The 16,085-nt window shown below is 43.5% G+C and overlaps 1 protein-coding gene across 3 annotated transcripts in view; it reads left to right on the top strand.

Moving 5' to 3' along the window:
* The first annotated feature begins 648 nt into the window (after positions 1 to 648).
* ATP6V0A1 (ATPase H+ transporting V0 subunit a1) overlaps positions 649 to 16,085 on the top strand; it is a 30,906-nt gene continuing 15,469 nt past the window's right edge. For 2 of the 3 annotated variants that reach the window (XM_072886141.1, XM_072886143.1), the window contains exons 1-15: positions 649 to 800; positions 1,020 to 1,161; positions 1,403 to 1,481; positions 1,801 to 1,898; positions 2,462 to 2,590; positions 7,461 to 7,564; positions 8,398 to 8,524; positions 9,851 to 9,933; positions 10,574 to 10,667; positions 12,038 to 12,250; positions 12,957 to 13,107; positions 13,333 to 13,472; positions 14,292 to 14,449; positions 14,903 to 14,993; positions 15,813 to 15,931. In XM_072886141.1, the coding sequence (XP_072742242.1) occupies positions 1,045 to 1,161; positions 1,403 to 1,481; positions 1,801 to 1,898; positions 2,462 to 2,590; positions 7,461 to 7,564; positions 8,398 to 8,524; positions 9,851 to 9,933; positions 10,574 to 10,667; positions 12,038 to 12,250; positions 12,957 to 13,107; positions 13,333 to 13,472; positions 14,292 to 14,449; positions 14,903 to 14,993; positions 15,813 to 15,931 (1,703 nt within the window). In that variant the 5' untranslated portion in view covers positions 649 to 800; positions 1,020 to 1,044. The remainder of the gene's footprint in view (positions 801 to 1,019; positions 1,162 to 1,402; positions 1,482 to 1,800; positions 1,899 to 2,461; positions 2,591 to 7,460; positions 7,565 to 8,397; positions 8,525 to 9,850; positions 9,934 to 10,573; positions 10,668 to 12,037; positions 12,251 to 12,956; positions 13,108 to 13,332; positions 13,473 to 14,291; positions 14,450 to 14,902; positions 14,994 to 15,812; positions 15,932 to 16,085) is intronic. The other variant, XM_072886142.1, reaches the window with a different exon arrangement.

The raw sequence follows: 16,085 nt of genomic DNA, 5'->3' as shown, positions 1-16,085 counted from the left end.
TTGTATTTAATTGGATTTCTGTGTTATGAAGTGCTATACCCACGGGTTAGCCTTTGGGCTGCTGGAGGCAGTCGCCTCCGTTGACGTGTGCTTGTACCACACCTGGATTTAACTCCGACAAGCTACTTTTTGCTCTTTCATTTCCCTTAGTTCTACTGACTTCAACAAGGAAACTCTTACTTCGGGCCGGCTGGTGCAAGAAGGCGGCGAGGCTGAGGCGCGCCAGGCCGGGGCACCCAGCTGCGCCCAGGGCCGCAGGGGGCTCAGCCGAGCCGCCCAGTCCCGACCCCCACGCTGCAGGAACGGCGGAAGGCGTCCGGCCAGGAACGGGGCAGGCCCGCGGCTCTGGGAGGACCCGGGGGCCGCCCGCTCCAGCCCCGAGGTGGGGGGAGGCCGCCTGCGCCAGCGGCCCCGGGCTCCCCAGGACCGTACCTGTGGCCGCCGCTGCTCCCCGCGGCTGCCTGACGGAGGCGAGGCCCAGACCGCGCCCTCGCGCCTCGGCCACGCTGCCAGTGACGCCGCTGCCTGCGTCACGGCGTCACCAATGGCGTCAGGGGCGGGCAGGTGGCGTCACCAGCCCCTCCGGAGGAGCGGGCCCGGCGGGGCCCGGCGCTGGGTGACAGGGCCGGCCCCGCCCCGCCGCCGCCACTTCCGGTGCGGGCCCAGCCGAGGCGCGCCGTCGCTAGGAGACGTGCTCGCGTGACACCGCCCCGTGTGCGCGCTGACGTCAGGGACGGGAGCCGCCGCGGATCAGCCGGCGGCGGCCGCTGCGGGTCCGGGCTTCGCGGGGGCTGCGGCAGGTAACGCGGCGGGGCCGGGGCGGCGGCGGCGGCGGCCCACCGGGCCGGGGATGGGGCCCACCGGGCCGGCCGCCCTCCCTCCCGCCTGGCAGCTGGAGCCGGGGCCGTGAGGGGGCGGCGGGAGCGGCGGGGAGGCCCCGCCGGCCCGGCCCGCCCCGCCCCTGCCGCGGCCCGGCCCCGCGGCCGCCCGGGCGCCGTTCTTACGGCCCTTCTCCCCAGAGACCGCGGCGGGGACGGCGCCGCCATGGGGGAGCTGTTCCGCAGCGAGGAGATGACCCTGGCCCAGCTCTTCCTCCAGTCCGAGGCCGCGTACTGCTGTGTCAGCGAGCTGGGCGAGCTGGGGAAGGTCCAGTTCCGCGACGTGAGTACCGGCCGGCCCCCGCGGGAACGCCCCGGGCCGCCGGGAACGGCGACTGCCGCCGGCGACACCGCCGGGGCCGGGGCCGGGGCCGGGGCCGTGCCCGCCGCGGCGGGTGCCGCCACCAGAAGGCGGAGGGCGGCCCGGCGACGCCCGCCCCTGGCTGCGGGGTGGCTCGGGCCCCCCGCCTTGGGCCGCGGCGGTGCTGGCGGGCGGCGCTGAGCAGACGCGTCTCTCTCTGCAGCTGAACCCGGACGTGAACGTGTTCCAGCGCAAATTCGTGAATGAAGTCAGGAGGTGCGAAGAAATGGACCGAAAGCTAAGTACGTTTCCCTCGGGATTTTGACGCGGCTCTAACTCTGTAGCTCTCGCAGAAAAAATCAACGCAGGCTAAGCCTGCGAGGCAGGGCTAGGAGGCAAAGCGACTGGAGCGGTGACGGCTGCCGTTCTTCCGTGCATCAGCCGGTCAGACTGCCTCCAGGGACTCGCCTCCTGCTTGGAAGATAGCTTTAACCAAATGCGAGGATCTTGGAATGGGAGGTGAAAGAATTCACAGCTGCTGATCGGGCTAGGTGGAGGTTATGGTGACAGTTTGACACTGAAGTATCTTTTTAGTTAACATTGACGGTGTTGTCTCCCCAGGGTTTGTTGAGAAGGAGATTAAAAAAGCAAATATTCCTATCATGGACACCGGTGAAAACCCGGAGGTGCCTTTTCCACGTGACATGATTGACTTGGAGGTAATGATGTGTGTTAAGACTCAAGTAGTATTTGACTCTAGATGGAAACAGGAAATGGTCTCCGTTGGTAGATACCCGTTGAATTTAGTGGCAAAGGTGCATTAACCATAGTCCCCAGCTGTCACTTGAAATGCTGGCTCTGCTAGCTCACATCAGGTCAATTTTGATTCACAGGCGTTTATTTGCTTGTGCATTTATCCAAAGAAGTGGGAGTCCTTAAAAGAAATTTCACCCATTTAAATGAGTCAAAACTGTTGGAGCTGCATGGTTTATGGTGGGTCTGTCATAAAGTTTATAAGGGTTTTTAATGATTTGAAGAAGACTGTATAAATCCAGTCTATAAAAGACTGGCTGAGTATGAAAAGTTTCAAGTTGCCTGAAGAGAATGTCACAAATCTGGATCTGTGTGCCATAGCAGACTGGAGACGCATCTGTAATTGTATGCAAATCGCATGGGAATGTAAAGCACCTTGTCTACTTTCTTGTTTTAATAGACATAACAGCACTTATTTATGGAATTGCTTTAAGTTCTTTTTTCTTCTTCTTCTTTTCCTATCTTGCAGGCAAACTTTGAGAAAATTGAAAATGAGCTTAAAGAAATCAACACAAACCAGGAAGCTCTGAAGAGAAACTTCTTGGAGCTGACAGAGTTAAAATTTATACTGCGTAAAACTCAGCAATTTTTTGATGAGGTCAGAATACCGGGGGCGGGTTAACACTCGGGCAGCTGGTTCTTCTCCCGCATATTACCTTTTTTACTTTCAAATATATTTTTAGTTGCTGTTTTGGACACCAGGGTCATTTTTATGCTTTGTTTAAGAAAGCTTCTCAAATTATTTCCCATTTTTCATGCAGTATGCATAGCTACCCCTGATTTACTTCTTATGATGTTGTTTTCGGGTTTTTTTTAGTTAAGTGATGATTTGTCTAAAAATTGTGTAAAATAATTAAGATGCTAGTAGTTTTTAAAGCACATCAGCAGACCAAAAATTTCGTGAGCGCTTTCTTCAGTGGCTAGGAGTTTCTTTGGTACATATGCAGATAAACAGTCATGCCTCACTTACACAGAGGAATTACAATCAAGCTTAATTTCTTTTCAGCCTTTGAAATGTTACATGGAGATTACTCATTAGGGTCATAATACAATGTCCACTGAAGTAGTAGATTATTTATTTATTTGAGCCTTTGATCAAACCCTAAAGTTTTCAGAGGTAAGTTCTGGAGCAAAGCTGCTATTTAAAGTCTTCGACATTTTGTCAAATACCAGCTAGGCCAGAAACTGGCAACTCTTTCACTGGACCTGAGAAGAGCTTCTCTGATGTCATTCACCATACAGACATAAAGCCTGCATGGGGGAAGATGTAATCCTTCGTTGTAAAGCTTAAGTATCCCAAAGTCTAGGGACTTCTCTCAAAGAGCTCCTGTACGTTTTTAGAATGTTAGGGACCTGTTTTTGCTGAGTACGTGTCCTGTTTCCTCTAATCCAAGGATCTGATCAAAGAGTTCTTAATGGATACGGCTTCTGGCCTTTACAAAGGCTGTGATCAAGTACAGCTGGGCTCCTGCAAACTTCAGACCGTTTATCTAACGGTTTGGTTTTTGGTTTTTTGGCACAGGATGCTGCCTGTTCAGGCATTTAGGTTGTTCCTGTGCCAACACAAGTCTTAGCAGTATCTATGTCAGCAGTGACTGCTAGTGTGATCAGTTGATTGGTCATGGGGTTGGTTTTGGTACAAAAAAACTTGTCTTCCAGTGTTGAATGTTCACTTACAAGTCGCTGGGTCTCCTGGGACAAACAGCGTTAACCTGATAGTCTATTACTGAGCTGCATTAAGGTGCCGCTGCCTGCCTGTTCTGAGTATTGAGTAAAACCAAGTACAGCTAGCGCTGTGCGCTTTCTTATTAACTACTGTCCTCTCTGGTGAGAGCTGCCTGCTGCTTTTCTTCAAGTACAGTGTGATCATACTAAATTTAAAGATCAAAATCAATTTTCTACTGAAACAATCTAAGTCAGGTCACCCACAAAAGGGAGCTCATGTCAGACTTAAATGAACTGGCCACAGAAAGTTTTAGATATGTTCCTGCTCCTGTTTGATAACTGTTTTCTGTAATAATAAAATACAACAAATAAAATGTACTGCTATATGTAAAAGCAAACTGAACAGCTTACGTGTGAAGTTCGGTAAAACGTAAGTGTTGAAAATTTAAAACTGTTTCAGTTCACACTGTAAACAGCAAACAGCTGTGCGTGAGAGAGCCTGACTAGCCCAGGACTTTTGAGCCTTGTGCAGTCTGCTTATTATCCCGAAGTAGTGAACGCTTCATTTCTTCATGCTGTCATTTGCACAGTACCTTCAACACTTGAAGACTTCAGTAACTTATAATTAAGATTGTGTTATTCATAGTAATAAGTTGCACAAGAAATGGCTTACTCTCCAAAGTACTCTATACTTGGCATTTGCTCTGCTCTCCGGAGCTTGTGCACTGGGGGAGGGAGGGTGGCAAAATTTTTTCACTTGTTCTTCATATGACCACTCTAGTCAAAGTAGCCATTTCTTGTTTCAACATACCATGTTGATGATTATGCTCCTTTTCTCAGTCTTCTTGTCTTTGCTTATGAAGAACAGTATGAGCTGGAGAGATTTCTCTGAAAGTTTTGCCTAGAGTGTGAGCGTAAAAGAAGACTGGAAAAGTAATGGTTAATGGCATGCAGTCCCCTGTCTCTCTTTCCTCTAACTCTTCTCGCCATCTGCTTTTTTCTGTTTGTTTTGCATCTGTCATTTCTGTCTGGGCTCTGGATTAATAAGTTAAATGGTGAAATGAATCCTTTTTAGTTCTTGTGAAAATTGATTTTTGTTTTGTTTGTGAACTGGAAGGGGCTTGAATTGTATGGCATTGTGTGTAGTGAGCCAGAGCCATTACAGAGCAGAACTATAATCAAGAGTAAGGAAAATGAACCTTTTTTTCAGGCCTTGAGGTTAAAGGTGCTGATCTGGGTGAATAATAAGCAATTTTAAAATGTTTAATAATGAAAGATCCGTATTCTAATTACTGACGTGCAAATGCTTGGGTTTTTCCAATCCTGAACAATCTAATGTAGTAAAAAATACTTCACAATAACTATGATATTTCACTCGCTGCTGGTGAAAACTCTTATTCAAAGTAAATTTCCTAGAGTCTTGGGGTTTCTTTTTGCATTGTAGCTGGATAGCTCTTTCGTTTCCACATAGTCTCTCAATTTTTTATTTCTGTTAAATCTTGTAACACTGCTTGAGTTACCCTTCCAGAACCAGAGCTGATGTTGCTATGCTGTTTCCTTTCTAGAAAGGGCGTGATCATCAAATCAAAGTAGTTGAGAGATAAATTTAAAGAACAGAGGGTTTTGTTATGCAAATAATACTTGTGTAAGAAAGTTCTTGTTTAGTAAAACTGGTCTAATCCAAATTTATTCTAAGATGCTTTGTTCTGTAATTTCAACCCCTCTAAGCAGGACTTGTCTTTGTTTTATACAGCGTCCTGAATAAAGGACGTATAGCCCAAAAGGGTCAGAGGTAACATTAAACACTTATAAGAATTACTCTCTCAAGTGAGGCGGATCCAAAGTTTTCACATGCGCTGTCCTTTTTTTTTTTGTTTCATATGCTAAAATGTGGTGCGCCTCACAAAGTTTGTCACAGAGACTATCTTGATTACCGATAAATACAATACAAGCCTCTTAAAATTGTAACTTTATCTTACTGTTTTTCAACATCCTGAAATCTAGATATCAAATAATCACTGGTATGTTTGGTCTGTATGTTTTGTTTTGGGATACCAAACTTTCTTATTTTGGTTGTGGTCTCTATGAAACAAAATTTTCATTCAGCTTTTGATGTTGCAACAAGTTGCCTTGAAGTTGAAAGGATCAGAAGTTCTTCATGTTGGCTTTCCAAACTAAATTAAGGGCTCCCTTACTTTTGTAGCATCTGTAAGCTAAAGCAAGTGCATGTACAAGCAATTGAGCTGCATTTGATGTCAGCCTTGCAAAAACGTTTCTTGTATGTGGTAAATACTTTTATTTGACATGCAAGTAAAATGTTGTAGAGTTTTTCACTAAAATCATGATGCAACTATTGCACAAATAAAGCAACTATGGCCGAGTCATTAAACTTGCTATATACTTTTGCAAGGCTGCGCTGTATGTGTGCATGCATTTTACGTGTTCTAGGGTCAAACTCTACCTTCAAGTGTATTTTAGCAAGTTCCCTTGATAGCTCTGTGGGGAAGATCTCCTGTATACCACAGAGGGTAGAATTTGGCACTCTGTCTGTGCTAAGGAACTGTAATTTTTGTTGTTTCATTATATAAGCTGCAGAGGTAGAAGTAACTGTGACGCAGGGTTGAACAAAGTGTGAAGATGGTGCACAAGAGGATGTGATTTCAGCATCCTTCCTGACTTGAATTGCTGACACTTACAAGCTATATTCCCAAGAATTTTAGCCTGCAAATTAGTTGCAATGAAGGACAGGATAAATCCGCGTCCTATTTTAATGCCTGGCTAGTCAAAAAATGAGCAACACTGTCAGACTGCCCTAAGCAATGCATCTTATGTTTCTGGCAATAATACATATAGTGAATAAGGATAAATATCTTGAAGAATTAATAGATTTAATCAGTAAGCATGTTTTTAAGCTTGGAAGCATTGTGTGTGGAGGGAGAACTTCGTAAAGCCAGTAAAGAAAATTACTGTCCAGTACTTCCAGGTTTTGTTGCTGATTCTGACCCTGTATCTGCGCTGATGTGGCAAGTAAGATGGAATCAATCAAACTATTGTCACGTGATTCCAAAATGAATGAGGTATTGCCTTTGCTTTGGAGTATGGCAGAAGGCTGACACGTATAGAATATGCAGGTCTTGCGTAACTGCTTGTAGGGTTACAGCCTTATGAAGCTGCAAGCTGCCCTGAGGTCAGTAAACTGTCTGTGGAAGGCTTACGTGAGCATCGTCCTTCCTGCTTGTGTAGAGCAAGACACCCCGGCTGCTTTACATGCAAGTACAATTTCCCAGGCACCTCTTAGAAATGCCTTTTGCATCTTTAATATGCAGAAAATGCACAGGCAGTGCAAGAGGGAATCAGCATCTACCTTCACTTTTTTTTCTGCATTTAAGATCTAGGGAAAGATGAGAGTAGAGCGTGTCACTCTGTTTTATGCCATTAAAAAATGGTTCTTGGGAACATCACTTGTATTTAAAACTTGATAAATTTTTTTTTTTTGTAATTCTGCCTTTCTTCAGACTTATATACCCCACAGCCCCTTTGCTCTGTTGCAGCAATCTTCAGACCTTTCTTGTATGGAAGCTTTGCTGAGCCATTCCACTTTTCCTCTTGTTTTTCTCCTTCCTTGTGTGATTCTTGCTGTCTTCTCTATCATCTAGTTCCTCTTTCCGCTGTCTTATGTTTGTTCTTTTTCTTTTTCTTTTTCTTTTTTCTTTTTTTTTGTCTCCCCACACTATCTCCTGGTTCCTCGTTCCCTGCATGCCACTAACTAGTTTCATTAGATATTAATTGATTTGTGAATTCAGGCTGAATTGCATCATCAGCAGATGGCGGATCCAGACCTGTTGGAGGAATCCTCTTCGCTCCTGGAACCAAGCGAGATGGGAAGAGGTGCCCCGCTACGACTTGGGTAATGGCAATTTGTGCTTTCTTTTATCTGGCTTTAGGATTGCTGGCTTATGTTCAGCCTGTGAAATCAGCAATGGTTTGAGCACAGCTGTGGAACTTTCCAGACTAGCACATCAAGCAGATGAAGGCTGATCTGAAACTAGCTGTTGGTCTCTGTTCTTATCCTATGTACATCAACTTCCCAGTTCATATTTGTGCTTCACACATTTCCCTCTGCACAAAAAATTATACTAGTTTGTTCCTTGTAAATCTGTTCTGGTTGCTTTTTCAGACATTCTGAGCTCTCACAGCTTTGTTGAAACTAGTAACTACTGTGGGCACATAATACTCTGAAAAATCTGTATAGTTCTATATCCTCTTTACTAGCTGCTTCCAGGCTGTCTTTGTATGTGTGTGATTCTCTGTCTGGATGTCGGGGTTTGAACCAGTGAAGTCTTCTGAAGCACATGCCTAGAGCATAGTCAATGGTAGCCGTGACTGCTATAATCCTTGCCATGTAATGCACCAGGAACCTATTGAAATGAAGGCTAGCAGGCATAGAAACTGTATGTCTAAATGCATTTGTTTCTCCTTTAACCAGTGTTTTATTTACTTTTTTAACAGATGATGTCATTCTGTTAAAAGGCATAGCTTGTGTTATAGTGCAGTTGTTTTTGTTGTGGTTTTATCTCTATGTATTTAGAGGACCTTCCATTTTGCTTAAAGAACTAATTTCAAAACAAGATTTTTGCAGCTTTCAGTCTGATGTTAAACTCCAATTGCCTCAGTGTTTTGGGTGTTAGGCTATGCCTTCGTTTAGGTGCAGAACTTGAGTTTGTGTTGTCCCCTTTACAGGTTTGTGGCTGGTGTGATCAACCGTGAGCGAATCCCCATGTTTGAGCGCATGCTGTGGCGAGTGTGCCGAGGGAATGTATTCCTGCGTCAAGCAGAAATTGAAAACCCCCTGGAGGATCCTGTAACGGTAAAAGGAACTATTGTTTACAGTGGCAAAAGTCTCAGATGTGTAAAAGGATTTGCTTATAGATCTCAGCCACTATCCCTCAGTGAGCTCCATGCAGTCAAACGTTTGTGTTGCATCCCTTCACAGTACCTACTTGCAGCCTCTGAGGCTTTAGTGACAAATGTTTTCCTGTTTTATTAAAACAAAAATAGCAGGATGGATGGTGAATGCTGTTGAAACGGGAAAAACAACTCAAAATTTGGCCTGCAGCAGGGCATAGTTGCTTCTCTGGCCCAAACTACAAGTGCAACTCCTGTGTGCAGCTTTGAATAAGCGGTAATCCTCCTTGAAAGAGACTGTGTTGGACAGTAGCAGTGTAACATCTGTAGCTCGTTTACTCTGAACTTGGACCTTTCGTTTTTCTTAATTTGCTAACCAGTAATTTAAACATCCACCTGAGAATTGTTGGCTTTATTGTGAATATAAATAGTAAATGTTGTGATTGGGCCTGTTTTTATATTCAGCATCCTCTTTGCGCAAATCAACGGACAATGCCCAAACTTTGGGAACTCTTGCTCTTAACCAGTAAAAAGAAAGGCTGTATGTAGGCTGCACTGGAACAAAGACAGAAGAGTTGAAACTCGGTAGCTGCCTCTTTGTGACTCATGTAAGGCCGGCTTGTTCTCTTGTCCCACTGACTGCTGGTAGTTGACCTGTTGAATTATCTCTCTGCTAGGAGAGACTTTGTTCTTATTGTGCAACACTTCCTTAAATTGAGGTTACACCTAATGCAATTATTCTTGAAACATTACATTAAAATTTCCTAAGTAAGGTAGAACAATAACTTGTCAACAAATGCAGGAAAGGGGACCTGACTACCAACATGAAAACAGCTGTACAAAGAATGTGCCATTGGCCTCCCTGGAGAGTCAAAGTTGTTAAACTCCGCTTCATCTTATTTTCATTCACTCTTTAGCTTTTTGCTTGATTCTCTAGGTGAGCTGACTGCAGTAAGTGCTGATAAATATTTCATTGCATCTCTGTTCTTTTGGACATCTTCCCAGGTTTTCCTGTTTACTGTATTACATAGAATAGATAATAGATAATATAGAACATTTTGCTTCATTAAACACAAGTACAGTAGAGGTATTCTATACTGAGGCTAAGAAAATTGCTTTCCTTGTGACTGTTTCAGTGTTGTTAAGGTACATTCTTGACTCGCTGTGCAGATATGAGCTCTATATGTACAGATTCAGAGGAAGGAAAAGTAGGACTCTTGTAATTTGCTATAATGCTAATGTCTGTAAATAGCTGAGCTATTACAGTGCACTCTTTCTTCTGTTCTAGGGGGATTATGTGCACAAGTCTGTGTTTATCATCTTTTTCCAAGGTGACCAGCTGAAGAACAGAGTCAAGAAGATATGTGAAGGGTATGGAAATCTTGCAGCCGGGCAGCTCTCAAATATGTGAAACACAGTGACATGAGTTAATATCGATATTTTTCAACTCCTTATTTCACAATGACTGTAGGAGTACTTGTTTTGACGGCAAATAAAACGTATCATAAGTAGCTGAAACATATTTCACAGTCAAACTAGCCACTCCCCATGTAATGCTCAAAGTAGATGACTACGTTGCTAGAGAATGCCTAAAAACAAGGGAGTTCAAGTGTTGAACTCTGACAGACCTAGTGGGATGTCAGCGGGCGATATTCTCACAGGGGAGACCAACAGTGACTGCTTCTAGCAGCAGCTGCGTTGGCATGATAGCAGCACCCTGAACTGGGATGGCTAATCAACTTTGTGACAGTGCCTTTGAGACACTGTCAGTACAGGGAACAGAGGATTTTCTCCCACTTCCATTTTCTTAAGCATTCAGCTTCTGTTTTGGCCTAAAGCAAGCTCCTGTACCCGTTGGATTTAAAGACTGAAGCTCTGCTTGGCAGTCTTTGCTGATCAGAAAGTTCTCTTAAGGCGCTTCTTGCTTTATTTCTGTGTTCAGCCATCTATTTCCCTGACTGGTTTATCTTCTTTCCGTCTTTGTTACTAAGGTGGCTTGCATGTCTTTCAGATTCCGTGCCTCCCTCTACCCATGCCCAGAAACACCTCAGGAGCGGAAGGAAATGGCTTCTGGTGTCAATACCAGAATTGATGATCTTCAGATGGTAAAATAACTGGGGTCAACGCCCTTTTTTCTTTAGTAATATAGTTTAAAACATCTCTGGATCCTGTCAAAACAGGAGAATTTTGGGCCCTATTAGGTGGCCATATTTTCAGCTCCAGGTAGCTTGAGACCAGCAGCTCAGCAGTGCAAGAAAGATGTTTGGAGACTGTCTGCTCAGTTGTTTTCTTTGTCAGGGTTTAGGATGGTGGGGTGGTTTGATCTTTCTGGAGGGCTAAGCAGTTAATAATTATATACATGTAAGTACAGCATTGATAGAGAACTGCATGCCAGGGAGCGGAGAGCAATATGCATGTGTAAGGAGATACCATGTTTTCCAACTCTGAAGGCGTGCTTGTATAATTGCCTGCTTCATCTGCAAGAACTTTGAAAACATTTAAACTTATTTCCAAGTTGAGATAACAAGGCTAACTTTAACTTAGCTATTCTTTTTTCTGACTATCTTCATATTTTTGTTGTGCTGTCCTGAAGAACTTCTGCTTTACAACTAATCTCTTGTGCAGCAGCCTGAGTGTTGGTAAAAAGTAATCAGCACACAAATCTACTGGGTGCCAGCTCTGAAATATTTGATGCTTGCTTCAAGGAAGAAAGGCAGTATGTTATAATGCAGAAAAAATTTGAGGGATCTGAGACAAAAAATAAGAAAAGGTTCAGAAACTAAAAGGAAAAAGGGTTGAATTTTAACTGCTTATTTGATATAGAAATTGTCTCAAGCTGGGAGTTGTGTAGTGCAGCTGTTTAGCAATTTTAAAGTAGACAAGAACTCAGAAGCAATTTAACTAGTTGGATTCAAAGCTGCATGTGCCCTGTGTCCTCGCTTTCCCTTGAGTCTAAGACTTTCCAGTCTGGAAATCTGACTGGGCATGAGTTAGATATGCTCCAGTTGGAAAACACCCTCAGTAGAAAACACTTTCTCCTTTTCCCTTCAGTAAAAAAGTCTTTCATTGTAATTTTTGTGTGTTTTGTTAATGCCATGTACACCTCACTTGTAGAACTCTTCTCTGCTCTTTTAACCTGGGTGGAGGAAACAATGTTCTCTGTGATCTCTGAACAGTTCATTGTTTGAAATATCCACTGACCTTGGAGCTGGAGGAGGAAAGTAGTCAAAAAGTATCCCTGGAAAGAAGCCTTAAAACCTTTTAGCAGAACTAATTAATATGGAGACTAAAGCATATATTGCAGGCATGTGGCAGTCTTGGGCATGGCATGGCATGGGGGGAGAGGGCTCATCCATCCATCCTCCGGTGGGTAAGGCTTGTCTTGTTAGTCAGCCCGATTTCACTGTGCACTTCTGTATGCTTTGAGTTTTGGTCAATGATTCTGCCTCATCTTTATCCTACTTCTCTATGAAAGGTGCTGAACCAAACAGAGGATCATCGCCAAAGGGTTTTGCAGGCAGCCGCTAAAAATATCCGTGTCTGGTTCATCAAAGTACGCAAGATGAAGGCCATCTACCATACCCTGAATCTGTGCAATATCGACGTGACACAGAAGTGCTTGATTGCTGAAGTCTGGTGTCCTGTTGCTGACCTCGATTCTATCCAGTTTGCTCTCAGGAGGGGCACTGTGAGTAACTGCTGTAGTGCTTCTGTCTGCTGCTGTTCCAGCAGACTAGCAACTGTCGGCAAACCCAGCATGGATTAATTGATTTTTCCAACCTACTGGTCTCTGAAAACCATCCCTCTGGGCTCTTTGAGTGAGTCCTCACAGAGGACAGTTTATTTAACATGCAGGAATCATGGCTTATAGATAAAATTTGTAACAAATACGTCATGTAAAGCTTTAAGTTCAGGAAAATGCTGTAATGGTATGGCATTTTCCTGTGTTTGAGTCCTTTGGTACATTTAGTTAACCTGGCTGTGCTTTGTAGTCCTGCTGTTTGGATATATAGTGGAACTTACTGAAAGGAGCTACCCAGGACGTTAGCAAGCTCGCCCTCTGCTCCGATAGACAGATAATAGAGTTGGGTGTCTTGAAGTCCTTTCATTTGCTGTTTTAAAAAAACAAACAAACTCTTGCATGAGTTTTCTTGTCTGTCCTAATCAGACAATGTTCATCATTACTACAAGTGCTTCTCCTCCTGCTATACAAAGTGGAGAGCAGTGGAAACTTGGCAACCTTCCTCAGCTGCTCAAGTATATTTCTCATCGTGCAAGCACACTACAAAAATGCAAGCTTGTAGTTTTCCAAATGCTAATGAGAAAATAGTGTTGTATTCTGTCCTCCAGTGCTCTGAGGGTGGGTTTTCTAATCTTTTTTTTTTTTTAAACAGGAGCACAGCGGATCCACTGTCCCATCTATTTTAAACAGGATGCAAACCAATCAGACCCCACCAACGTACAACAAAACTAACAAGTTTACTTCTGGCTTTCAAAACATTGTTGATGCTTATGGCATTGGAACATATCGGGAAATAAATCCAGGTAAATTCATACTTATAAAAGTCCAAGATGTCTATCTCATTTTTTTTTTAGTCATAGTGTTTCTCTGTATTGTATTGTTTGTCCTGTGTGAAAATTTCTGATAGAGTACTTAACACCTTTCAGAAGCAGAGGAGAAGCTTGGGAATTATATTGCTAAACTGTACTGTGGTAAATCAGGGCTTACTCAGATACAGTGCACGAAGAGTGTCATCTTTTCTCTTACAGCACCTTATACGATCATTACCTTCCCATTTCTGTTTGCTGTGATGTTTGGAGATTTTGGCCATGGAATCCTGATGACTCTGATTGCTGTCTGGATGGTGCTTAGAGAAAGTCGTATTCTGTCACAGAAGAGTGACAATGAGGTAAAGTGGCAGGTCATGCTGAGCTTTGCATTTAAAACAACGAGTTGCAGCTTGGTTTACTCGCATCCTTCCCCCCTTGAGTTGAGAACGCCCATTTCTCCTTACATTCGAAATCTGTGAAGCACACAGACAGCATGAGAAGCTTGTAGGCCGCAGACTGAGTAGTGTCATTTCGTAATAGCAGTGAGTTCCCTTGTTTTTCCTTTCAGATGTTTATAGGAAATGATTCCTTTCAATTGTTTGAAGGAAATTGTCTATCAAGTCTAGTAGATAAGCTGTTGTAAACAAATCACCCAAAACTTGGTTGGATCGTAAAGGGGTTCAGTCACTGCAAAACTCCTAATTTCTGTATGTGTATATTATAGCTCCAAGATTCTTCCTATTTGCTGATCTAGGTGGGTTTTGCTTGCTCAGGGCTTAGGTTGACAGGTGAACCAGAGTTAAGATACATTGACAGAGCATGGAGAAAGCTGAACAGGGTCTGCACTGCCTAGTTCCAAACTAATGCTGCCAGCTGGGGGCTGGCATCAGTATGTGGAGTGCGATTTATCCTCTTCAGATAATCCCAGATTCTCTGTGGACAGTCACGCTGCCTGTTCATCTTCTGTACTCAGATTCTGTTCTGCAGTGCTACCTCTTGCACCTTAATCCCTGCCATGGGGAAATAGAGACTTTGGGCTTTTAGTCCATATGGCCGATACTGTTTGTCCTGCAACTGACTGATTTTTCTGTTTCGTCTTTATGAATAGAGACCTTCCTTGTTCTCATGAACATTATTTGTTCCTTTTTGTTTTTTGTTTTTTGTTTTTTTAATACTAGATGTTCAACATGGTTTTTAGTGGTCGATACATCATTCTGCTGATGGGACTGTTCTCCACTTACACAGGCCTCATCTACAATGACTGCTTCTCCAAGTCTCTTAACATGTTTGGTTCATCATGGAGCGTCCGGCCGATGTTCTCTAAAGGCAATTGGTCGTGAGTAAAAAGTTGGTAACTAGATAAAGAGTGACAGTGATAAGCAGGTGACTTATCTTTCCCCATTGTCCTCCAAACTCAGGAAAACAAAAACTTCTGACCTCGGGCTCAGGTAGAATTGGAAGAGGGGTGTAAATGTGGTATCTATCAAGTTTCAAACTGGCTTTTTTTTTTTTCCACAAAACGTGTAAAGACGCAGTTTAGCACCTCTCTCCTCATAGCCATAGCAAGATTCCTGTCCCCTGCATCTTTCTTCCTTGAGACACTGAGTAACAGGTCAAGAGACAGGTTTATTACTCACTTAGAAAATCTCTAGGACCATGCAGGAACCTTAAAGTTCTCTCAATTTGAGATATTCCTTGCTCTCACAAGGGAAGAATGTTGTTAGTTTTTACAGAAAGAAGACTGTGTTGCTTGTGTTAATGTTTGTATAATGTACTTATACCCACACAGAGATGCCTTGCTTGAGAATACTCCTCTGCTTCAGCTAAACCCTGCTATTCCAGGGGTGTTCGGTGGACCCTACCCCTTTGGCATTGACCCAGTAAGAGCTTTTCCTTCCTTTGCTGTCATTTAAGAACATCTTCTGTGTCAACATAAAGAAAAGTGCCTGACCAGTTCACTGTGAAAGATTTGCACACCCCAGCCGTTCCCTTAGCAAACTCTTTATCAATGTTGGAAATACTCCTGAACGGTAAAATTAATTCAGTTCCTACTGAGGCGCTAGATCCAGGGTACAGAGACTTGTTCTCAGGTCCATTAAAGGCTTCTTTCTCACCCTTTCTAACCTGCAGCGTTTTAATCAAACCTGGGTGGACTAGCAAAACACTTAATGAAGTTACTTTTTTACCTTGGGGGAAGTTATTTATCTCTTTTTTTCAGTCAGTCTTGGAAATGTAAGTTTCCAAGTAATCCTGTCATTTTGTACCTGCCTACATCAATAACACTGCTCCTAACGCTGCTGAGAATATTTGATACAAAACTTGCGTGTGTCCACGTTAAAGAGGAAGTGCAGAAAATCAGAACTGTGTGTAATTTTTCATTTACATGGATAATCATATTTTTTTCTGTCAAGGATGCAGCCCCCTTTTTCCTCTAACTTTTGCCTACCATAAAAACAAGCAAGGCTTGATTCCTGCTCTGATGGTGGGATCAGTTACTGTAAGACCATGTTCCTAGCAGAAAAAGTTGTCTGCTCATTTCCCCAAAAGATATCTGTGTGACAAACACATCTTTAAAAAAACCTACTCTTACAGCCTAATACTTCCTGGATGGTTAATACTGTTTAGCTTAAAGTGAACATTTTCATTCTCCTCTGTTTTTCTTTTACTCGGTGTTTGGCTGACGCTGTTGTTTTTCACAGATTTGGAATATTGCCAGCAATAAGCTGGCCTTCCTCAATTCGTTTAAGATGAAAATGTCTGTGATTCTTGGCATTATCCACATGCTCTTTGGTGTCACGTTGAGTCTTCTCAATCACATGTAAGTGCTTTGCTCTGTTTTTCTTGGGGGGGGGGGGGGGAACTTCTTTGGGTGTCATGTGTGTATTAGTTTAAGATGCAGGAGCCTATCAAGACTTTAACTTCTGATTGAAGGGTGCAATGCAGTTGTTTCTGTCTGCCCATGTAGAGCTATG

Source organism: Ciconia boyciana, chromosome 22, assembly GCF_034638445.1.
Source record: "Ciconia boyciana chromosome 22, ASM3463844v1, whole genome shotgun sequence".
NCBI lineage: Eukaryota > Metazoa > Chordata > Aves > Ciconiiformes > Ciconiidae > Ciconia > Ciconia boyciana.
This window is presented reverse-complemented; position numbering and strand designations above follow the sequence as displayed.